The sequence below is a fragment of the Dicentrarchus labrax genome, unplaced genomic scaffold (assembly GCF_905237075.1).
Source record: "Dicentrarchus labrax unplaced genomic scaffold, dlabrax2021, whole genome shotgun sequence".
In the NCBI taxonomy this organism is placed as follows: Eukaryota; Metazoa; Chordata; class Actinopteri; family Moronidae; genus Dicentrarchus; species Dicentrarchus labrax.
This window is the reverse complement of record NW_026136724.1, coordinates 1,080,784-1,106,492: the sequence shown is the minus strand read 5'-3', so window position 1 is coordinate 1,106,492 and position 25,709 is coordinate 1,080,784. Positions and strand designations below refer to the sequence as shown.

General features: G+C 40.6%; 2 protein-coding genes across 2 annotated transcripts in view; both read left to right on the top strand.

The window, feature by feature from the left end:
* The window catches only part of tmem121b (transmembrane protein 121B), a 616,846-nt gene that overhangs the window by 587,440 nt on the left and 3,697 nt on the right, over window positions 1-25,709 (top strand). The window lies entirely within an intron of this gene.
* Window positions 1,991-24,800, top strand: lemd3 (LEM domain containing 3). The gene is made up of 13 exons (XM_051392015.1): window positions 1,991-3,413; window positions 7,415-7,455; window positions 13,008-13,077; window positions 13,665-13,738; window positions 14,560-14,639; window positions 14,760-14,905; window positions 16,952-17,053; window positions 17,847-17,949; window positions 18,269-18,444; window positions 19,772-19,853; window positions 19,958-20,063; window positions 20,162-20,240; window positions 22,381-24,800. Exons 1-13 carry the CDS (start codon window positions 2,066-2,068, stop codon window positions 22,548-22,550), a joined length of 2,577 nt encoding a protein of 858 aa, XP_051247975.1. The 5' UTR covers window positions 1,991-2,065; the 3' UTR covers window positions 22,551-24,800.

Genomic DNA, 25,709 nt, shown 5'->3' with positions numbered 1-25,709 from the left:
TTTGTCACACAGGATCAGAAACAAATGCGTTTATTATCAATATTATACATTTTGTCTCACAGTCCTAAGCTTTTTTATTTTTTGCAAACCTCACAGATTTGATCCTATTCTCTAAAGGAATGTAGTCCACATACCATCAGGCTTTAAAATATCAAATACTTAAAGCTGTAGCAGGTAACTTATGAAAATAGGTTTTTGTCATATTTGCTGAAACTTTAATTCCGACAGGAACCTGATTTTTTTCACAGATTATCTGTCTCAAGCACTACTGTCTGGACACGGTGAAAGTTTCAGCAAATATGACTATAATAAGAATTATTTTTATAAGTTACCTAATGCTACTGCCTCAATAGAGCTGTAACTCTCTGTCAGCCTGACTACAGTGCTGAAAACAATCCTGTGGTTGTTCTTATTTTCTTCTATTAGTGTTGAATAACAGGCTGCTGTGGCATTACAGAGGGCCTTTCTATATGTTTAAAGACTATTTTAGCCAGATTGAATGTGGTTCTACCAGCTTGGTAGAGCATCATTTCCTTTCAAACTTCTGAGCTTTATGAAAATGACTAAATGCAGAAATACACACTGCTATGTTATTCTATTGAAAGCATCAATTTAACATTGATGTCAAGTATACAGAAAAGCCCTCTCAACAATGTTCTCCCTTTAGGTAGCTTTCAAAAAGGTTAGAACTCCTGCCCTAACTGTGATGCGAGATATCAATTCCCTTCAAGCACCAAACTTCAATAGGCTTTTCAAAATATGTCTGGATGTAAAGAACAGTGGTGCACGTATCTGGATCAGGATGAAGCAATGAAACATTTGATTGCATTACCCTCTGACATGAGATTAATAACATTGAACTGCTTCATGATGGTGATGTTTCCTACATCTGTGGAGTATGTTTCATCCTCGTGCAAATACTGGCAACATCAGTCAGTGTCATTCAGGACAATATGTAAAAAAGGAGATAGTGGCACTACTGCACAGGCGTCTACCAAGAGAAGTAACATGACAACAATGTGTTTGACTTCTTTGGTGTACAGTCCCAATTCACTTTAATATTCCTATTGCTGCTGTGGTATTTCCCCAGCAGTCCATTAAATGGAAAATCAACAGGATTAATGAATGGTAACATTTTACAAAAAAGGACACACATTTTTAAGAAGTTACAAGGCACATATGAGGAATCAGGAACTGCTAGTGAACCATTAATTAATGAGTAACTCCTAATCAAATGTTGTAGCAACTGATTGAAAGTAAGTAGTAAGAAACTAGTAATGATTAAATTGATCATTTTTATTTTATTTTTTAACACACTCAACATGACTTCCAAATAATTCAATGGGAGAATTCAACATGGGAGAGATTTAGAAAATTTTAACTTGTATATGAAATTTCTGGTTACTTATTTCACAATATATAAAATGATATCCTCGGCTTCCAACTTAATTAGTTTGATTAGGGAAATAATCCTTCCATTTCTGCAGAACACTGCTGTTTTGAATATTCATTTTAAAAAACATGTTTTATTGTGTCTTCTTCATGTATACACAAATCACATTTATTGGGGACATCTGTAAATCTTGCAATGTGGGATATATAGCTATTATGCACAAATTTGTAATGTACTTCTCGTAATTGGTTGGGAATAACAACTTGACGGTGTATGGAAAAAGTCAAGAGTGAATCTTATACAAAAATTAGTCCTACACAAACTGACCATGTGGAGTAATTTCATTTGTGCCGTAGAAATAATTACATATATGTTTATTGTAACATTTATGGTTTTGAATATCTATACCACTTACAGAGAATGACATTTCTGATTTTTGTAGGCCTAACTCTTGTTGTTCAGAGTAGTCAACTATAGAATCACAATAGGGACAGCATTGATTACCTTCTTATTTTCGTTATATGTAATAGATAGGTAAGAAATTCCTCATAACTAACAATTTGAGCGTTATTATTTATAAAAAGCCTGCAGTTGATTTTGAACGCAACCCAGCTGCCACTTGACCCTTACGTAATTTCCGCTTCACAACCTTCTCCGAGAGTTTTGTCCAAGATGGCGTCAACGCAGTTAACGGATGAGGAGCTTTTCTCCGAATTAAAGCGCTTTGGTTTCACTCCAGGCCCGGTAACCGAGAACACTCGTCCGGTATATTTGAAGAAATTGAAGAAACTTCGTGAAGATCAACAGCAGCGGGGCTCCAGAGCGGGTAAAACCCGTAGCAGCGGGGCCATCAACAGCAGCACTGGCGGCGGCAACACGGCGGGATCCAGGCCAGCCAGCCATGACGTCACGCACCTGAGCTCTAGCAGGAGACCGGGCCGGAAGTCCTCCGTCCTCGGCTTCAGCTCCGACGAGTCTGACGCCGAAACTCCATTGAAAAGAAAGGGCCTCAATCACAGTGGCAGGACGGAACGAAGCTCTAGTTTCCAACAACAATCTAAGATAAGACCAATTACAACAACGAGGGTGGCTATCAAGAGTCAGTATTGCGCTACGAGTGCGCTGAACAGCAACAATTCTTCCCCTGATCCGGACGGACAGAGAAGTGTCTCGCTGGGTTGGGGAGTTCGTGCCAGATCCAGCCCCGAGGCGGAAGGGAGGGATTACGACGAATCGGGGGACGAGGACGACTTTGAGGGGGAAACAGAGAAGAGGTCTCGCTCTTTAAATGGTTGCGGGGCGTCTCACTTCAACGCTAGCAAGCTAGCCGGGGATTACTCAGACTCTGAAGAGGAGGAGGTTGGGGGCCTTGGTCCCGGAGACCTACAACGGGATAGATTTGAGCCGAGACGGAGCCACCTGAAAACGGCGGCGTTCCCTTCCTACGGAGTCGGCCGAGGGTCTTTGACGGGAGGGGCAGCCAGAGACGTAAACCAGCCTGAGAGTATAAACATGGTGGGAAGTCGGAGGGAGGAGGGGGAGGGAGACGAGATAAAGAGAAGGGAATCGGACTCATCGGGAGGCTTGCGGAGCCACAACTTTCCTAAGAAGTCCATCTACGTGTCCCTCGCCGAGAACCATGGAGGAGAGGCCGGCAAAAACAACCACGTCGACGGGGATCACGGAGCCCCCAGAAGCAGCAGCACTAGCAGGTTCAGCATTGGGTTGAGACCGCGCTTCTCCAACTACAGCAGCTTGTCCCAGACCTACAGGGGCAACCACTCCAATCACACCGCCCCCAACCACTCATACAGCCAGGCAGTGCTGAAGCAGAAGCTGTCTGTCCCGGAGGATGAGCTACTCCAGCAGTTCAAAAGGGAAGAGGTGGCCTCCTCTGGTAGCTTCAGCGCTCACTACCTGTCCATGTTCCTGCTCACGGCAGCATGCCTCTTCTTTCTGCTGCTGGGCCTCATGTACCTTAGGATGAGGGGCTCTGGATCCTCGGAGGCTGATGGAGTCAGTAAGTAGCTCAGCTTGTGCAAGTGAAATCTGTCTCACTTAATATATCAAGATGTATCATTTCTGATTTTTAAAAAAAATCCCAATAGAGTGTAAAATACAGCTGCTACTGGCAATTTAAAGCCAGTGTTTAGTAAAATTTGATCCCTGTTTGGCACGATGGTTTGTCTTTGTTTTTTCGTTTTTTCAAACAATTTGACATCCCCTATACAGGCATTGATGGACAGTAATTGAAAGTGTGTGCTTCATGTACACAGAGCCTGAACACACCCTCATGGCAAAAAAAAACCCAGTTCTTTTCTTTTTTCAACCTTAGGAATATACACAGCGTGTTTTTGTTTTTCTGCACTAATGCCAAAAGAAAACAATTGCAACAAGCCTGTTACCATATTGTAACGGAACTGTCACTACTTCAACTAAGCAGAGCTCAGACATCCACTGTATTTATTAATTCTAGCATGCACACATACTCATCTGCTGTAAACGTTAGCCTAAATTTCCTCTGACAATTGTCTTTTGTAAATGTTAACACATTTCTGCCATCCTAAATGACAGCAAATCGAACCCAAAGCTACTACTGGCTAGCGTTTAAGGTCCAGTGTGCAACATTTCTATTGTAAGAAATGGAATATAATACATAAGTATCAGTATAACATTAGTATGAGTATATGTATCCTCACTTAAAAATAAGAATCATTTTGTGAGCCATTTTTGTCTTAAGAGGGAGCAGGTTTTCCTACACACTTTGTTGGCAGGGTGAGGCGAGTGGTATTCAGTTGGTTGCAGTCTGCAACTTCACCACTAACTCCAACACACTGGATCTTTTTTTAATATATATTAATTTGTAATGTATAGAATAATGCAGTTGAATGTTGCGTCGCCAATCATGTTCTGAAATTAATACAATTCCACCTAATGCAACATGTTACTAGCAAAGATAAACATATATATTAGATTGTAATGTAGGGCTTGGTGATACAGAAAACAATATTTTCACAATGTTTTTACATGTTGATATTTATCACTATGTAATTTCATAATACTGCCTGTTTGAAGGTATCCTGATAATGACTGAAGGCTTAACAAACCAGAGTTAAACTTATAGTTTATGTTATTCTATTTTATATGTTAATGTAAACATTAAATGGAAATAGGGCTGCCCTGGAAAAGTCTATGATTAAAACCATCAGTCAAGAAGATCCTGAGTGACTCCAGTCCCATGCATCCTGGAAACCTGGAAAATTTTGAGACTAGTTTTCCAGTCATGGAAACACTTGGAAATGAGTTAAAATGACCAAATATCCTGAAAATAAGCTCAGCTGTAATTTTGAATTGTCTTTTGTAGCCTGTTCTGTAGCCAAATTGATTTTACAGTTAAAAAGAAAACTAAGTTTGAAAAAAAAATAAATAATAATAATTAAAAAAAAACCTTAAAAGATGACCACTGATGACTGACCACTGTTTGTGAGCATGCTCTGTCCTGTATTGTCAAGAAAAAATCCAGGAAATGTCCTGGAAAGGCCCTGGAAAACTTTTTTAAATTGAGTGGTAACCCTGTCTTTGCTCTGGTGCTGACTGCTGCTACTACATGAAATCGACTAAAACATGTTTGAACCAGATGGTGATACAACCTCTTCTAATGCCATCCACTTAGTGACTCTTCCACTGACAGTGGTGGAGACACTCCATGGTGTGCTGGGATTTTATAACTGAACTCTGAGCAAGATGCAGACTGTGTGAAAAAATGATGTAGTCACCACTGACTCCAGTAAAATATATCCTAAAGTCAGTTTCAGTCCCATTTCTAGAGGACATCCACTTTAACATTCACTTTCTTCACCTGTAGCTGAAACAATGCTTTGCCATAGGAAATGGTTGTGTACTTTGACATGCAAGCCAATTGGCCATATCTGCTATGTGATAGGCTGTTACACCCCATTCAGCTGCATTCATTCAGTAGTGCGTGGCGCCACCACGATGAGACGCTATGCACTGCTCAGGCGGCCTATGTGAATGGGGTGTTAGATCTATTTATATTGAGAAAAAAATTCATTGTTATATATCATTGTTATGAACACAATTTCTATTACAATCTTTTACCAAGATCGTTTTATCCCTCAACCCTAGTGCAATGTGCATGGAATAATGGAATCGTACATGACTGAACTTTGTTTCTGTTTTGGCATTTGACATTGGCCGCACTAATCTCTAAATATCGGCATTAGCCATAGAAAAATCCACACTGGTCGACCACTAGCCTGCTTTTCCAGGCAGTTCAATAGCTAGCACTAGCTACCCAACTTATGTGAACTTATATTAAGTTACATGTAACAAACAAAGGAAAACCCAGAGCACAGGTCAGGGTCCACACTCCTGTTTTCCATCTTTTTTCATGCTGGTGCAATCACTATATTTGCTTTGTAATAGCCAAAGCCAGCTAGCCATCTTACAGGAACCTAATCCATCTCCTTCTAAAGAAATGTTGCCACAAATGTTTTTTTTCCAATCCTGATCCCAAACAGAGTTTAAATGTTTGTTTCTGATGTGTGATGCTTCTGCAGACATATTGGTAATCTGTGAACTTCCCTTTCAATAATCAGGGCTCCAGAGTACGACCAATTTGGTACTGTAGTTCCACAGAGATGCCCTGGCCTACAAATCTTGTTTGTTTGGTATAGACTGCAACAAGTGTCACATCATCACAATTTAATAGATTTTTAAAGTTCTGATGCAAAAATTATCATTCCAACTCATTGTGAATCATATCACACTTGTAACATTTTTCATATCTTTTACAATTCTGATTAGTTTTATAGATGCTAAAAAATGTTGTGCATGCACAAAATGATGTCCGTGCACACACATGCAGGTGATGTGATACACATTCAGCACCTTCTTAAGATCTAAGAGATACACACAGTTGGTTTTGGTGAGAAACTGCAAACACAGACTGTATTTGTTTACAAGAAAACATCAATTATTTTATTGCCCTAAAAACTGGATAATGAGACGCTGTTGTGCCAGATGAAATATATTCTTATTGCTAAAATCTATAAAATAACCAATCAAACTATATTTTGTTTTGCTCAAAACACAAGAAGACAGAAATTTAAGAAAAACTGAGCATGCACTTGATCCCATGCAGTTTGCTGGATCTGGACACAAAGAAAAAGAAAATGACATAGAGAGTGAGGGTAAATGGAACTCTGTTTGGATCGAGTTTTCTTCTCCGCTGGCTCCCCACAAGGATGTGTGCTTTCACCCCTGTTATTTATCCTCTACACAAATATGTGTCAAAGCAGGTGGGAAAACAGAACCATTTTATAGTATGCAGATGACTCTGTTGTTGTTAGTCGCCTCCAGGACAATGATAGCAAAAAGCAGAGCATGAGACCAGTCAACAGTGACTTAGCGAAATGCTTCTATCTTCAATTGAACATATCAAAAACAAGAAGACATGATAATTGATTTTAGAAAACATGCCCACATACAGGGAGTCACATCCATCAAGAGTCAGACAGTGGAATGTGTGCAATCGCACAAATATCTTGGCCCCAGCATTTGTTTTGTTTGAGGAAACTGTCCTATTTCCACATCGACAAAACCATGATGACCTTGTTTTTATTGTGCTTTTGTTGTGATTTTATTGAATCAGTTTTATTGTACTTTTATTGAATCAGTTTTATCTTTTTCTTTTGTGTCATTGTTTAGAAACCTTTTCTTTAAGAACAGAAACTCCCTTAATCAGATTGTTTAATGGTGTAGTAGGCTGCTTGGTGAGTCACAGCTTAACCCAAAATCCCTGTACAGCAGGGTACAGTGGATAACCAGCTCAATTTTAAAGGTTTGTATTATGGTTGTCTATTTTCTGAGTTGTTGCCCTGTCTTTTACTGCAAACCAACTCTACCTTTGGGTACAAATAAAGTAACCTTGAACTTTGGTTATAGTAAGCATGCTGTTGTTTCTGTCTTCTAACTGTATCTCTTTGTTCTTTGTTGCAGTTAAGATCCACCCTTTTGGCAGCGAGTTTGACTCTTCTTATGTAAGTAGTCCCCCTATTTTAGTACTGAGTACACCAAAGTTGTGGAGGAAAGTCATGTGTGCAAACATACTTGGGTGTTTAAAATGATACAATCTCTGTTATTTATACTTTCGATGGTATTGAAAGTACTTAATATGTAGGGGGCAAAAACAGATGTACAATCAGACCACCGGCATTTGCGATTTACTAACATGTGGACAATCTCTTCCTCGCTCTGCCTCTCCAGGGCTGTGTACTGACAATCACACATAGAGGTACAGCTCCAAAAATTTGAATATTGTGAAAAAGTTCAATATTTTTTGTCAGTCATTTCAGAAAGTGAAACTTGTATATTATATAGATTCATTACACATAGAGTGAACTATTTCAAGCCTGTATTTCTTGTAATTTTGATGATTATGGCTTACAGATAATGAAAACCCAAAACTCAGTGGCTCGTAAAATTCGAATATTGTTAAAAAGTTAAATATTGTCGCACCCTAAACAGCTAATTAACTCAAAATACCTGCAAAGGTTTCCTGAGCCTTTAAATTGTCTCTCAGTCTGTGTCAGTAGGCTACACAATCATGGGGAAGACTGCTGACTTGACAGATGTCCAGAAGACAGTCATTGACACCCTCCATAAGGAGGAAAAGCCACAAAAGGTCATTGCTAAAGAAGCTGGTTGTTCAGAGTGCTGTATCCAAGCATATTCATAGAAAGTTAAGTGGAAGGTAAAAGTGTGGTAGGAAAAGGTGCACCAGCAACAGGGATAACCGCAGCCTTGAGAGGACTGTCAAGCAAAATCCATTCAAGAATTTGAAAGAGCTTCACAAGGAGTAGACTGAGGCTGGAGTCAAGCCACTCCTGAACCAGAGACCGCGTCAGAAGTGTCTTACCTGGGCTGAGGAGAAAAAGAACTGGACTATTGCTCAGTGGTCCAATTTCCTCTTTTCAGATGAAAGTAAATTTTGCATGTCATTTGTAAATCAAGATCCAGAGTCTGGAGGAAGAGTAGAGAGGCACAGAATCCACGTTGCTTGAAGTCCAGTGTGAAGTTTCGACAGTCAGTGATGATTTGGGGTGCCATTGTCATGTTTTCTGAAGTCCACAGTCAACGTAGCGATCCACCAGGAAATCTTAGAGCACTTCATGCTTCCTTCTGCTGACAAGCTTTATGGAGATGCTGATTTCATTTTCCAGCAGGACTTGGCACCTGCCCACACTGCCAAAGGTACAAAAAGCTGGTTCAATGACCATGGTGTTACTGTGCTTGACTGGCCAGCAAACTCGCCTGACCTGAACCCCATGGAGAATCTATGGGCTATTGTCAAGAGGAAGATGAGAGACACCAGACCCAACAATGCAGATGACCTGAAGGCTGCTATCAAAGCAACATGGGCATCCATTACACCTCAGCAGTGCCACAGGCTGCTCACCTCCATGCCACGCCACATTGTAATTCATGCAAAAGGACGCCCAACCAAGTATTGAGTGCATAGAAATGAACATACTTTTCAGAAGCCTGACATTTGTGATTAAAATATCCTTTTTTTATTGATCTTATGTAATAAAAAAGACACTGAGTTTTGGGTTTTCATTATCTGTAAGCCATAATCATAAAATTGCAAGAAATACAGGCTTAAATTATTTCACTCTGTGTAATGAATCTATGTAATATATGAGTTTCACTTTTCACTCTGAAATGATTGACAAAAAATATTGAACTTTTTCATGATATTCAAATTTTTTGAGCTGTACCTGTACTCTGCTGCAGAGATGAACAGAGAAAGAGGCGCTCTGGTATCAGGGCTGTGCGATATGGCCAAAATTTCATGTCCCAATAATGAAACGTATCACAATACATTTTCTGTAAATTCAATCAAAATTAAAGCTGCAAGCAGCGTTGGGCGGGACCTCGCACCCGGGCGCTCGTCGGGGCACGCCGCAAACGCGTCACGTGCGGTAGGGGTTCGCCGAGGCCCCGCCACGTGCCGTCGTAACAAGCGCGGACGGCAACGCGAATACGTCACGTAAAACTGCTCCAAATCAGCTCCGTATCGCCACGCAGCGCTTCCTTCCTGTTGCCAGTATGCTGTGCTTTCACTTTATCTGAATCTTGTCACGTAGACAAGTTCATGGCGGGACAGTAATACGTAGGCTGATGTTATGAGGACGCGTTCAGGGCGAGACTGTTACAGAATATATGAAGTTTATTGGAAATTGGACATTGCACACTGAAGTTACGAGTACCGTTTCATGGAAAATGGTCTGAATTCGACAAGGGGTCAGTGGCACGCGGTTTGACGTACAGTCACAAATAGCTCAATTCTTCATGTACACTTTGTTTTTATAAGACTGTCCAATTATAGCGGTTTCCCACTATGCTCCACGAACAATACTCCCTAGGAAATATGGTTTGTAGATGTGGCTAGTGGGAGTGGAGGGGTGTTTGTGTTTCATCACTTTGAAAAAAAAGACCACAGAATTCAAAATGTCCAACTTTGACGAGACACCTGGGACACGCCCTTCAACGTACAGTCATAAATAGCACAACTTGTAATCAGCAAGATTATTCAAGAGTACTGTCAAGTTTTGAAGCAGATCTGATCAATTCTCAAGGAGTTTGTTTGTTCAAATACAGGACCACGGGCTTCAAAATGGCCAACTTTGACGGCAGGCCACGGACACGCCCTTCAACGTACAGTCACAAAATGAAATGCGTTCATTCAGCACCATGTTGTGACTGTACTGCCCAATTTTGAAGAAGATCCGTTAGAACGTGTAGGAGCAGATCATTCAAATAGAAGCCCTGAAAGGCCAAAATGACATCACAGTGTGACATTTGTTCAAAATGGCCAACTTTGAGGGCACACCACAGACACGCCCTTCAACGTACAGTCACAAAATATAATGCGTTCATTCAGCACCATGTTGTGACTGGACTGCCCAATTTTGAAGAAGATCCGATAGAAGCTGTAGGTGGGCATCATTCAAATAGAAGCCCTGAAATGCAAAAATGACATCACAGTGTGACATTTGTTCTAAATGGCCAACTTTGAGGGCACGCCACGGACACGCCCTTCAACGTACAGTCACCAAATATAATGCGTTCATTCAGCACCATGTTTTGACTGTACTGACCAATTTTGAAGCAGATCCGATAAATTCCCTAGGATCAGTTAGTTCACAAAGAAGCCCAAAAGGTCAAAATGACCACAAAATGGCCGCCAAAAGTGCAAATTTTAAATGAAAATAGCCGACTTCCTGTGGGATTTGAGGTATGGGTCCAAGAGGCTTTTTTGTACGCCCCGGCACATTATACATGCCTATTGAGTTTCGTACATGTCGGTAAAACGTGGCGCCGGGGCTGATGTATTTTTATTCTGTAGGGGGCGCTACAAGCACGAGAAACCCGATTTTTGGTATGTTAGCTTCAGGCACCACTCTACACGTGCTCTGTGAATTTCATATTCATAACTATGACAGTATCCGCACAGTGATTTACCCTGCCACCAGAGTGCCACCTAGTGGCGTGATTTTTTTCCTTTTTAGGGGAAGCCTCAGGGAGCCATGGGGAAGCAGCGTACCAAGTTTCATCTTAATCACACATACCATTGTAGAGCTATAAACTCCTTCATTTTAAAGAGCGCCACCTTGTGGTGATGACCTGAAATTGTGCACGATGCCTAAGGAAGACATGGGGAACTATGGACCCAAGGTTGGTGTAAATCAGACATACCAACGTGGAGAAATACCCCACTTCCTTTTTTGACGAAAAATCAACAGGAAGTGCTAATTTTATAACTTCCTTATTTTTTAAAATATCAAAATTCTTCAAATTACTTTTGTTGTCAGGACGGTCCACAGATGCTATGTGCAAAATTTCGTGCGAATCGGACAAAGTGTGTAGGATGAACACCAAAAAGTGATTTATGGACATTTTGCGCTCTAGAAAAAAAAAAAATCTAGGCGGAAGTGGGCGTGGCCTATATGGGGAGGTTCAGCTCCATTTACCGAACGCGTGGATATAAGGTTTTTGAATGTGAGACAAACTATGCGGGAGTTATTAGCCTTTCAAAATCGGCCGAAACAGCGCCACCTAGTGGCCTACCTACTGGCTGATCTGCATGTGACGCATGGAATCTCTAAGTTTAATGAGGCTTGACAAATCTGCCAAATAAAATTGAGAGTTCGTCAATGCACGGGGCTGGAAAACGCAGTTGAAGTTTACTAGAAATAATAATAATAAACATAGGAAAAACAATATGGACCTTCCAGTTCATACTGGCTCGGTCCCTAAAAATAGTTCATATGAAATGACCACATGGAAATCTTATTACATTTTGTATTGTATACTCAACAAATTAAATGTACTCTCTGACTCATATTTAGTTATTTTTCTCCTTTTACTTTTCTTTCCCTTGTGCAAATTTTCAATGAAGCATTGTACCAAAAATACTGTCTTTACACATGCTCTATATGTGTTCAGTTGCAGGTTGTTAATTTAAAAAGAAAAAGTATTTTGAGTACCTTTTGTGGACTCTTTTCCTTTTTGCCATGTAATCGAAAGATGTATCAAGTATTGTTTTTTTTATACAACCTTAACTCAAACACTAATTATCATTAACAAAGAGCATGGAAAACAGTCAGGTAGCAGCTTCTTATTTTTAGCTGTCACTGGCTGTCACTTTCACCAAATGACAACTGTTGCTGGTGGAAGATCATATCAGTTCAGCTAACCAATGTTAATTCTGGGAGTAAGTTGATAACGGGCCATAAACTTGTCTGTTGGTGTCTGCACTGCATCATTTGTAATGGAAGCTCCACTCTTTATAACACCGCTGTGAATGTGTCTGCAGTTCCAACCAATCCAATAGTGATTGTCTTCTCCACGGCGGTTTCAGGAGTTACATTCTTCCAGTTGAACTTCCATTCATATCTAGTTAAATCTAGAATTTAAACCTACCCAACGTAATGTTTCTGAACTAAGATTAAGTGTGTGGATCTAGAAGCTTGTAAAAAAACACATTAGATTTCGTTATGGGATAGGAATTGATAAGATTTCATTGTTACCAATACCATTATTGATGCTCACTGGTCCAAGTCTTTGTTACTGATTCATGAATTTTCTGTGTGGGGAAAAAAGTAGGCTTACACAGTTATTCAACATCAATGCAAATGTTTTTGAGTCTGAACACAGTGTAGAAAAAGAGTAGAGTTATAGTAGTTTGAATTTCTTTGTGAAATTAAGCCACATTTTGAACTCTTTGCCATGACTCCTTTTTTGTTGCAAGTTGTCAGCAGCATCAATGCATTTGTTTGATAAAATTGTTTTGCAACTGTCAGAAAAACATCCTGCCACTGATAAAAGGAGTTGATAGGCTTGGTGACATACAATCCTAATGGACTGAACAATGTGGAACTAGTTCTCGACTGAAACTGGTTCTCTATTCCCTTCGTAAAGGAGTGATTGTTATCAATCAGTTTTGAATCAATCAAATTGCCAACAGAGCATTAACTAATAATATAAATGCAGTCCTGAGTGTGTCCATTGTATTCACCTCCTGCAGGACCAGATGGAGAAGGACCTGATTCTAAAGCTGCTGCTCAATCTACACCACCACCTGGCCTACATAGCTGGTAGCTATTAACTCTCTAAACTGCACTCTGTGGCCACTGATTCACTGAGTCACTGAAGGAGTTTGCGTTACACATTCTCACTCTTTTGAGCAGTGAGTCTTTCTCTCTTCATTGACTATGTTCACAACTCTAAACTAAACACTAAACAACCTATTGCCTCTTTGTTAAGCTACTCTTACATTTGATCATAGAATCGGTATGCATTCAGATGAAACTGCCTATCAAGCCACGGGGGAGGCAGTTTAAAGGTACATTAGGTCGGGGCTAGAAAATAGTGTCACCTGTCATAGGGCCCAGTAGATTTATGACGACACAACCTGACACCCACTGAAGAGCCCAATGATAGGTCAGACATCCTTTAACAACCAAAGCAACATGGACCAAATGTTTGGCACACTTCACGGTTTATTAAAAACCAATAGCACACACAACTCTGACATTAAGACTTCTACATTTTTCACTTTATATACTGGAATATGGGTACTACTCAGTAGATAAAAAGGATGTGAAGACTCATTGTGTTGTTACAAGGAGTTAGCAGAGGTGTGCTCTCTTTTATCAGTAATGGTTTGATATGGTGATTGCAGGCCAGCATGACTGTGGAGACCAGCAGCATCCAAACAGGAGTCTGTCCATGGACGAAGCCTCTGCGTACTTATTGGTAAAGCCCAATATTCTTGCCTGTTCAACAAATCATTGTTGTATTTTTCCAACAAACAGATATTTCACACACAAGTTTTGTGGCTCACAGTGACCATGAAATTCTTCAAATTTGCATATCATACAAGGTAACCTGCAGGGTTCCTACACAGTATATTTAGTCATTTCCAGGTCTGGATAAGCATAGAAAAGAGAAGAGTACGGAAAAATATTTGTTTCCACACTATTGCACATATGTTTTCTGTAATATAAAATTCAGAATTTCTAAAATCCACTGATCACCCATAACATTATGACCACCTGGCTAATATTGTGTAGGTCCCCCTTTTGCCGCCAAAACAGCCAGGGCCCATTGAGTCATGGACTCACTAGACCTCTGACGATGTGCTGCGATATCTGGCACCAACACGTTAGTAGCAGATCCTTTAAGTCGTAGATGCAGGATTTTAGAATGTAGAAGAGCTCACTTCTACATTTTAAAGTCCTGTCTCGACAACAGTCTGGATATCACATCCTACTGCATTCAGATACAAAGTAAACTTCTCACTTAATCACTGCTTTGGACAATTGTATCCTTTCCTGTTTTTTTTTTTTTTTAGAGTTTAAAAAGACAAACAGGCTTTAAACAACTCTCTTGTACATGCAGGAACTTTATCCACTTTAGAGGAAGACAAGACTAAAAGTCTGTTAAAGTAAAGGATTACTGAAAAGCATAGTTCATAAAGCAGCACCCCTAGGAGTAGGAACTCTTTGAAGCTTGACATTAAGCGCTGTAGTGAAAACTGCTGTTGTTGTCATCAGTACTGTGTGTTTTTTGTTCAGGCTCAGAATCCGGAGTTTAAAAACTTCATTCTTACTTCCCTGGAGTGGATCATCCGGACAGGACAGGATGTTGGGATACGGTAATACACCATATACATATTAATGCTGATCATGAGCCTTGCATGTCACATCTGTATTCAGTGTGTGTGTGTGTGTGTGTGTGTGTGTGTGTGTGTGTGTGCGTGTGCGCGTGCGTGCAGGCTGACCGGGCAGATAGCTGATGATCCGGTGACTGATGTGTCCGAGATATCTCATCTTGAATCCACACATCCAAAGATGCCCTTCACATGCCGCTTCCGCCGAGCCTTCCTCACCGTCATCAGCAGAGTCTTCCTCATCGCAGTTGGTGAGACCACATAAACAACAACAAGCCTGAATCATGGAGTGTAGCTTGTAGCTATATTCTCAGTTAACAGACCTAAAGAGCATTAAACCCCCAAATGAGTTGTATATCAACCTTGTGCATTGGGATTTGGAAAGATTACTATGTTCCCGCCCTTACATACTAGACAACAAGCATTGTCTGCATCCACTCTAGTTGATACACTGCATGCAGCACCACGCTGCCACCTGGTGGAGATACAAAATAGTCAAACTATTGGGACCACTGTATCATTTTAATAGGCTACTACTATAACAAAACAATAAACAATCAGTATTGGTCAATATGAACCCATACTCTTCAACTAAAATCAATCCAGCAGTCTACAGTTTGTGTAATGATCTGTGTTTCACCCGTGCTTATGTGTGTAACGGTGACCTGAAGCAGACCTTGTGCAAGTCTGTCTGTTTTCTGCTGTTTCCATGCTACAGTGATTGTGTATTGGTCTCTGAGTGCTGCCAAAACGTACACGGTAAACGGACCTGTATTGTATAGCGCCTTTCTAGTCCTTCTAGTGTCTTCCGAACACTCAAAGCGCTTTTACACTACATGCCATATTCACCCTTTCACACACATTCACTCAGCGATGGCAAAGTCCATCGAACAGAAATTAACACATTCATACACATTCACACACCGATGCACAGGAAGCAATTTGGGGTTCAGTATCTTGCTCTAGGATACTTCAACATGTGACAGGAGGAGCCGGGGATCGAACCAACAACCTTTCGATTAGGGGAAGGCTCTGCCTCTGCACCACAGCCGCCCTGTGTACACCTGCACATTGAGTATTGAGTGTAGTCTGTACTCAATACTGTACCTGACTATATCTTGTGCCGATACAGAGACCAAAGCTGCTGCTCTGCAGCTTTCACTACAGAGGCTATGTACACCTCATGTAGAACATATATCAAACAGTGATATGAACAGCACAATAGGATGTATAATATATTAATATAGACACTATCAAATAAAATTTACAATAATATTAGAAATGAACTAACCAAGGAATGACCAGTGACCAGACAAGTAAGTTGAGCTGCACTGTAAAGCACTAATTATAAAGAGGCACAGTGCCCATGTGGGTTTCTACTTTAGACCAAGGCACTGGTTCAGATCTAGAGTTTGTCTGCGGGCGAGGAACAGTGGGTGCTCACTGCTCTATTACTTAGGAAAGGTTAAAGGCAGAGGGCATGCTCCTTACTTGTTGTACTGTGTATGATTGTGTATAGGGTCGCTCTATTAATCTAAATATTATCAAAATCACAAATTGCAGAAGCTGCAGTTTTTTTGATAAAGGTCCAATGTGTGACAAACAGCGTTATAAAGGTCTACAAATCTGTTTGTTTGTTACAGACCCCAACAAATGTCACAAAATCATGATTTTAAGAATTTCTTCAGTGAATATTACATTTAGGGTACAAAAATTATCACTCCTACACTAATCACGAATCATATCACGGTCACAATATCTGTCAGTAATTGCAACATGGTGTTTTTACCATATCATACAGCCCTAGTTGTATATGCAGTGTTTCCTCTATGCTGATTTTGCTGTGTTCGGACGGGCCTGCCCCCACTGCTAAAAAAATCCTAGAAGAAACACTGTATATGTGACAATAAAGTTGATTTTGTTCTATTCTGATTCTATGATAAACTATCCATCGATGTTCTAAACAATTTGTTCTGATCGTGGTAGCTGGGTTGAATCCATTGGGAAAGAAATTAGCTGCAACAGTAGACAGGCCATAAGTAACAGTCGATAGTGACAGTGGAAACAGTAGTGGGACATGTTTATTTCAAGAAACAGAGAATTCTTGATAATTCTACTAGGACGCACCAAAGCCAGAAATGTCCAAAGGGTGTTTAGTCAATTTGTTTGCTTTATATAGAAAAATCATAATCATTTACACACTTCTTAATTAAGAGGGTTAGAATTAGCATTAGTATTCATGTTTTATCATATTTTCAGTAGTTGTATTTGAACCTGTGAATCCTGTGTGTGTGCAGTGGTCGGCTGTGTGTGGAGTGGGGTCTGCTACATGAAGTATCGCTGGAGGAGAGAGGAAGAGGAGATCAGGCAGATGTATGACCTGGTGGAGAGGATTATTGGTAAGGAAAACCACCCCTGACTGTCAAGCAAGTATGATCAAGGGCCTGTTTAGACCTTGTATATGTGATATACCGATCAGCCATAACATTATGACCACTGACTGGTGAAGTGAATAACACTGATTATCTTGTTATTATTGCACCTGTCAGTGGGTGGGATATATTAGGACATTTCGCCTCAAGTTGATGTTTTAGAAGCAGGAAAAATGGCCAGCGTAAGGCTTTGAGCAACTTTGACAAGGGCCAAAATGTGATGCCTGGATGACTGGGTCAGAGCATCTCCAAAACTGCAGCTCTCGTGGGGTGTTCCCGGTCTGCAGTGGTCAGTACCTATCAAAAGTGGTCCAAGGAAGGAAAAAAGGCAAAAACAAAGGCTGGCCCGTGCGGTCTGATCCAACAGACGAGTTACTGTAACTGAAATTGCTGAAAAGAAATAATGCTGGATCTGATAGCAAGGTGTCAGAACACACAGTGCATCACAGTTTGTTACGTATAGGGCTGTGTAACATTATGACCACCAGGGTGCCCAGGTGGTTACTACTCATGATGAAGTGGTAATAACTACTCATGATAAATTAATAACCTGAAGTACTAATACATACAGACATTAAACCCCAATGTTTAAGTATGCAGTTATGTATATGTAAGTCATATTGTGAAATCTATATACTGCCTATCATAACATGCACATGATGTTGGTTGTGTCCCTTGAAGTCATGTAGTCACTTAGTGTAGTCACGCAGGTCTTTCTCGCTGTGCTCATGCTTTAGTCCCTCACTGTGTTGTGTTTCAGATGTGTTGAGGAGCCACAGTGAGGCTTGCCAAGACAACCAGGATCTGCAGCCCTACTTGCCCATTCCCCACGTCAGAGACTCCCTGGTCCAGCCTCAGGACCGGTCAGTACCAACACTGCCACAGCTCGTGTGCTATATCTAGGAAATACATTTATTATTACACAAAAGAGGGTTGTATAACATTTTTGCAATAAGTTTGTGGCTGCATTCATGTTGAAGGTGTTGCAGAAATGGGTTAGGGTTAGGAACTCCAGGAACTGTGCATCTATTGATCTATTGTGGAAGATATGTCAGTAATTCTAGTCAATTTAAGTAGTGTTTTTTTACAAAGCGGCAAAATATAACAGAGGTGATCTCAGGACACTTTCCATATCGAGCAGGTCTAGAACATACTTTTTATAATAAAGTTCCGATTTTACAGGAAGAAAATGAAGAAGATTTGGGAGCGGGCTGAGAGCTTCCTCTCAGCCAACGAGTCTAGGATTCGAACAGAGACTCAGAGGATTGGAGGAGCGGACTTCCTGGTCTGGAGGTGGATCCAGCCTTCTCTCAGTTGTGACAAGACCTTGATGCCCTCCAAAGTCTGGCAGGGAAAAGGTAGCACACAAAACTTTTCTAGAGCATTTCACTCAAACCGTAACAATTTGTGTGTTGCCATGGATCTATTTCTGGTAATGTAATGGGTGTATGGAGCTTGAATAGTGACTTTATTTTCAACTTCAACCTGATGATAGGGACTACAGTACTATGTTTTTTTTATGTTTTTTGTTTGCCCTGGGTTTGGCTTTTGCTCTGCTAATATAAGCTACATAAAAAAATGGAAAATATTTTCTCCATAAAACTTGAGCCAGTTTCACCCAAATCACTCATACAGTTGTTTTTTTATGAGTGATAGTTGTGTTTTTGTACAAGCGATAAAGTTGTGTTTTTGTACAGTAATCAGTGAGGCGCGGCCCCCAGAGACTGCAGAATGCCATGCTATTGCTAGCTAACTAATGAATCTTAGCTCAGTGTGGATTTTTTTTATGCTCTCCTTTTGTAAGTGGTTTTCAGTTTAAAGTTTATGTCTGTTTTGGCATGGAGAGGGAGGAGTCTGAGGTGAAGGGGCAAGGAGAGCATGATTTGGATATTATCTGCATACAAAGGAGAAAACATTACACTCATCACACAGTTTCTCATCAGCTTAGGTCCATGTACCTTGTAGTTGACAGTAAGGCTGCTCAATTAATCGAAATTTGATCATGATTACGATTTTGGGGCCAAACGATCTCAAAACTAATAAAATCTGAGGGAAACGATTTTTTTTTTCATTTTCCGTTGTGCAACGTTGTATAGAAAAAAGCTGAGCCCCTGAATTGGGACACAGCCAGTCTGCGTATTTCACGCATGCGTATTTTCCGTCCCTCCCCCGCAGCAAGCACTGCACGTCATGCGCTCGGTGTACTTGCCGTTCCCGACCTGTCGCGCGACAATGTGAAGTCACGGGAGCGCCGTAACTATTTATACTTGCGCCGGTGGTCGCGACACTAGTTGCCGTCTTCTCCTGTCACGTTGTTTTCGTTTGAACAGGTAACCGGAGACTTACAAATGTTTATGGGGAAAGGCAAGTGTAACTGAGGACTTCCTTGCAAAGTGTTTTTGACAAATGTCCAATAAATGCCGCATGTTTCTGAAGTTTAAAAAAATAATCGTTTGAATAATCGTGATTTCAATTTTGACCCAAATAATCGTGATTATGATTTTTTCCATAATCGAGCAGCCCTAGTTGACAGTCCCTGGTTATTGGTCGCCTTGCAGTGTGAACGGAAACAAAGCAAACTTAACTTGTTCAACGTTGGTCAGATCCAAGAAAACATACTCCCTGAAACATCTGTGTGTTCTGACATAATCACCAGTTCATTGAGAGTTTGTATCTCCTCTTCAGCTTTCCCTTTAGACCGGAGGAATTCACCCCCCAACAGCCTGACTCCATGTCTGAAGATCAGAAACATGTTTGACCCAGTCATGTGAGTACATCTCTCGACTGCTTGTTGGATGCACTGTCAGAGGAAATGAAGTTTAGTCTTTCCCCCCATTGAATTTTCTAATTGTAACTTATTTGTGTTTTCAGGGAGGTTGGGGAGAACTGGGATCTAGCCATTCATGAAGCCATCCTGGAGAAGTGCAATGACAATGATGGCATTGTCCACATCGCCGTTGACAAGAACTCACGAGAGGTATGCTCTGTCGACCGAGTGATGAGCACACTTTGATGTCACACGTCCATGCTGTTATCTGCAGTGATGTTACATTATGCTTCATGCTCTTTCCACAGGGCTGTGTCTATGTGAAGTGTCTCTCTGCAGAGCACTCAGGGAAAGCCTTCAAGGCACTTCATGGCTCCTGGTTTGATGGTAAATTACACACTTACATTTTGAGCACATCAAGGGACTTTGTTTATGTGGATGTGTTGTTACAGGTTCAAGTGAGAATCATCTTCTCACCTGTAACTGTAGAAACACACCCCCATAAACATAGTCCAGGAAGTTCATTTAAAATAATTCATCTATGTCTTTTGAAGGCTGATAAGTGACAAAACACTGAACATCAGTTTATAATACTGTTGATACAGGCGGATTAGGGCTGAAAAGCATTAGTTATTTTAAGTCTCCCAGTCACATGCGTGCACAACTGTGGAGAGGGGGATCCATTCCGTACGGATCAACGTCGTTCCCTTAAGCCACCGCAAATATTGCAGCGAGTGTTGTCTGTGTCGACTTGAACAAACTGCATGGATGACATAGTCTTGCTCTCTCTCTTTCTCTCCATAACTTACTCTCTCACCCAGATGCGGCCTTGGGTATTGAAATTTGCCACCAAAGATACGGTATTGGGCAATTTAGACAGGACACTTAAAAGTACAGAGTAAGGTACCCAATGCTATACATGGTAATGGTAAATGGACCTGTACTTGTATAGCGCCTTTCTAGTCTTCGGACCACTCAAAGCGCTTTTACACTACGTGCCACATTCACCCTTTCACATACATTCACACAGCGATGGCAAAGTCCATCAAACAGAAACTAACTCATTCATACACATTCAAACACCGATGCTGTGCATCAGGAGCAATTTGGGGTTCAGTATCTTGCTCAAGGATAGTTCGACACGTGGCAGGAGCAGCCGGGGATCGAACCAACAACTTTCAGATTAGGGGATGACCCACTCTGCCTCTGAGCCACAGCCACCCGCACACAACCTGATATTTATCTATCTGCATTAATCATAGCCTTCCAAACAACAACTAACCTGCCGTTAATATGAACACACAGACTGAACTATTTCACACCTTAAACCAGATGATTTTTTCCCCCCTTCCTCTGCGCAAAAAACATCCACAGTATTAAACTCAAAGGCCGATTACTTTTCCTTGAAACATTTTCTTGGTTCTTCATATGTCCTGATGGGAAAAAATCTGTTCTGACTGACCAAACTGGATAGTGGGGGGGAAGCCTGTTGTCATAGAGTGAAATACAATAAATGATACAAACAGGGATAACAAGTTAACACTTTCAGACGGTCTGTCCTTCATGTAACAGAAGTCGTTACATAAAGAAGAAAAAGAAAGCTTTTGCATACAGCAGGTCCAAGGTCTTATTGTCTCTGGTGGTGCATGTGACAAACTGGTGGAAGGTTGGGAGTGTGGACGACAGAGAAACATGGTTGAAGTCCCCTGTGATGATGATGAAGGCCTCCCGGTGTTTCGTTGGTAGTCCTGCAGTCACCGTGTGGATGACGTCACACGCTGCTTCTGCTTTCCCAGACGGCTCAAACCATCTGGAAGCCGGGAATGGTGACGTTGGAGTCAAGTATCTGCTCGTGTAGCCACGTTTGTTTGACGGCAGGGATGTAGGGTTTAAACCACCTCTTCCGTTTAACCCCCGCTCTGCAGCCTCGCCGTCTCCTCTTCAGCTCCTCCGGTATGGAGGGTCTCTCTCCAGTCAGGATGCTAGGGTGCCTCAGGGCGATCATCTGGTCGCGGGTGTAAACAATGAGACTCCCTGTCGCCATGGAGACCCGTGCAAACAAAAAATAAAAAAGTGCTCAAAAACGCCAAAAAAATATTTAGGCGACGTGAACAAAGTAGTAAAAAAGTTAGAAAACAGTTAAAAATAGAAAAAAACACAGGCTGAAAACACACTAAAACTACAACAATGATAGGAGCTGCCATGACTGTCTGCCGTTGTCGCCGGCGCCATTCCAAGAGCAGAGATGCTACAGAGACATTTAGTGCAATGAAATAAATCAACCTTCAGCTGCTCTTCATCAATCACCATTTTCATCACTGAGGGGAAAAAGCAGTACAAGGTCATGTTTTGTTCCAAAACAAAAGTGTGATGACTGTCAGCATCCTGCGTGTTGCTTTTGACTCACTGGTTGAGATTGTTGATGATTATTTCCCTGAAGGGAATTGTAAACTATGTTCTTAGCTCTATGTATTAAAAAACATTGTAGTGATTGGTCACTGACAGGCTCCTGCTTTTGGTTTGACAGGTAAGCTGGTGACAGTGAAGTATCTGCGTTTGGACCGATACCACCAGCGCTTCCCACAGGCCCAGGGCTGCAGCACACCCCTCAAAGCCTCCAGCCTCCGCCTAAGCACCATGAACACTACGCCCCGCATGCAAGTGCGGGGCTCAGCCAACTGTTCAGGCTTCTCATGAGATCAGCATTAGCATTAGATTTAGCATTCTCCTCTGTTCCCTCCCAGAATGACAGCGCCAGTCTGCTGCTGCTCCTTCACTGCTTTATAACAGGGAAGACTTGAGTCTGTCACGGGAGAGCTTTTTTCTTTCTTTTTCTTTTTTAACACAGGATCTTTGCAAGAGAAGCTGTTCAGTGGTGCAGTTTGTTTTCTATAATCTTTGTATTAGAAATGTCATTGATTTAACATGGAAGCAAATTCTTCTGGATTATTTAAGGTGTGTGCAGAGACTCTAACCTCCTTCCTTTCTCTTCCAACTGATGCTATGATGGAGTTAATTTGGGCACTGTATGGAAATGGCTGCATGTATCAGAGTATGCTTCTATGTAAGCTTTCAATACAACACAGTGTGGGTGTTAATTTCCTGAAGATTTTCAGTGTTGTTGTTGCTCTTCTTCTACTTATAATTGTTGTTGTTGTTATTATTATTATTATTATTATTATTATTATTATTATTATTATTTAGTCAAGAGAGGGAGGCATGAACAGACGTGTAGAGGGTATGCTGTAAATACATGTGAATGGTGGCACAAGCTTTTTTACATTCTTTGTATTAAAAGCAAACCATAAGCTCACATTTTTCTTGCTGCTCACTTACCACAGCAGAGTACATCTGTAACCGGAGGCAACCACTCCCTGAGACGCTGCAACAGCAGCAATGCACACAGAACAGTTCAGCTGATGAAACAAGGCGACAGGATGTGTGTTGTTTGCGCCGTGTATTCCATGTATGGCCTTTTCTTTCCCTTTGTCCTGGATTTTGTTATAGCATCCATCAGTGCTCTCAACTTTTGAGTGATATAACAGAATCCAGGAGTGTACCTTTACAGTCAACTGAAGCTTCTCCAGATATAACCCAGTATATTCCCAAATTATTATTATTATTACTTATTATTTGTATTATTTACCCCTTTAAAGTTGGGTAATTTTCGCTGTTGCGGTGTCCCCCTCAAATGAATTGTATTTCAAAACCTGTTCTGAACAAGTGGTGAGTGTTGTCATCTCTCTGTGTACATGACCAACAAACCAGAGGCACACAGACTTCAGGATGTTTTAGGACCTGTTTACATTCTGTGCTCATCTCTCTTTGGTGACACAAATGTTTCATGATGGAACCTGACTCTCTCACTACTGGTCTTTGATCATATCAGCTTCTTGTAATGATGCTAGCACTCTGTCTGTTTGGTTTACTGTGGGGAAATTAACAGTTTGTAATACTTAGTTCCAAATCCCCTGTATTAAATTTAGGGATTCCTGATTGCTTGTGTTTTTACAGCACCTGTGTATTTAGAAAATGCTAGAAATACAGGAGTTGCCAGACATTATATTTTATTTTTTTATGCAGTGATTTGAAAGTTGGATTCAGTATTTGCAGTGTGAAATTCTACAAATGATGCACATTTCAAATGTTCAAAAACCTGCTGCAATGTGCAGCAGTAAACCCAACTGTGCCTTAAATTTGTGCTTTTTAAGACTGGCACTGCATTGCTGGAGAATGTCCTGGATTTGAAACAGTTTAAAGGGTGAGGAAGGCCTGCCACAGATGTAGTTTTGGTAGGGTTTGACATCTTCAAATTTGGTGTTTTGTAGTGTTTTTTTTTTTATATATTAAACCAAATGCGTCTCTCTATTTATTATTGTTTTTTAAAATCAGCCATGGTGTACTATTTTAATGTCACTAGACCTGTTACATTTGTGTCATAACCTTTTTTCATCAATACACTGACCTTACATCTGCTTCCAAACAATTGTCAGGATGTGTAAAACAACAAAATAAAGTCATACTTTCAGAAATAAGCCAGTTGATAGTGCATCACTGCAATCTATTTTTGTATGTCTCCAGCAGTATGGTGCACTAGCGACGTCTTAGCCGACACTGACTGTAATAAGCCTGCATGTAAATGTTGGTTTGATGTGACAGCAGTTCTCCAGGCTTGTGCGCCACCTGTAAGTGCATCCTCATGGATGCATTCTTTTCCTCTGATGTATTTTATGTAAACACTGTACATTGATATAACTGTAATATGTACTATTATATGCAGCTTTATTTCCATTGCGTTGTATGTTTGGAGTTATCAGTATCCCTAACCTGCTAGCCAGAGGGGGGTGGTGTACAGTACTACAGACATTTAAAAAGATACAGATGTTTTAATGTAATTTGTCAATTGTACAAACATCTAAGATTAAAGGTTTATTAGGAATTTTTAAATTGTGGTTGTGCTTTTCTGTCATTTGCACACATTGGGCAGAAACATTTTAAAACAGCCTTCCACGTTCTATTATGTGTTTTTTATTCAGTCATTTATTCATTGATGTTCAGGTTCTTTGTTTTTATATTTAAATCCATAATTCATTTTTCATTATTTTTAAGTAATAGGTGTTTAACACATGTAGTCTGAGGATCTGGTCTCTGTACTCTGAGGATCCAGTCTCAAGTAATTCATAACTAATTTGTAATGATAATCAGAAAGCTTCAGCTTATTCAAAATGCAAAAACTCCCACATTTTGTGTGTAATAATACAAAATGTGGGAAAATGTATTGCATATTGGGCTCTTTCTACTACATTTCTGCTGCAGATTGTTACAAAATACAGGTTTTATTACATAATGATGTAAAAATGTATTATATTTTGTCGAATTTTTGTTGTGTTGTTACCTATTACTTGTAAATGATGGATTTCAGTATTAAAACTGAAAGAAATGAACAGAAAAGAGCCTTATATTGTTTTATATTGACGTGATGCCATTACATGTATTGCATTTTGTCGAGTTATTACATAATGTGGTGTTAGTGCTGTCTAACTTTATTTAATTCTGACTTTAAACTCAAAATGTTTGTTTAAAGTCAGCACTCAGGAAATTTGTGGAATAATCCAAATACATTATTACCCAAGGGTTGGCGTACACAATAGCTGAGTGCATTCAGCATTCATCATAACCTTAACAAAGCATAACTAGCTAGCTTAGGACATACTGACCATTTGTGCCATCTCATTTAGCTTCGTTAGCGCTAGCTTCATCAGTCACTGCCGTTATTTAAGTTACTATATTCGTGTTAAACAAAATGTTTTGAATATGGATGGGCTGTTTGTAGTCCGGTTGCATCATGCTGTGACG

Bases quoted from the DNA above. Each gene is read 5' to 3' on its own strand.
- lemd3 (XM_051392015.1), top strand. From the start codon at position 2,066: ATGGCGTCAACGCAGTTAACGGATGAGGAGCTTTTCTCCGAATTAAAG. The intron at 18,445-19,771 runs GTAGCACACAAA...TCTCCTCTTCAG, and splicing joins CAAAGTCTGGCAGGGAAAAG to CTTTCCCTTTAGACCGGAGG. The intron at 19,854-19,957 runs GTGAGTACATCT...TTGTGTTTTCAG, and splicing joins AACATGTTTGACCCAGTCAT to GGAGGTTGGGGAGAACTGGG.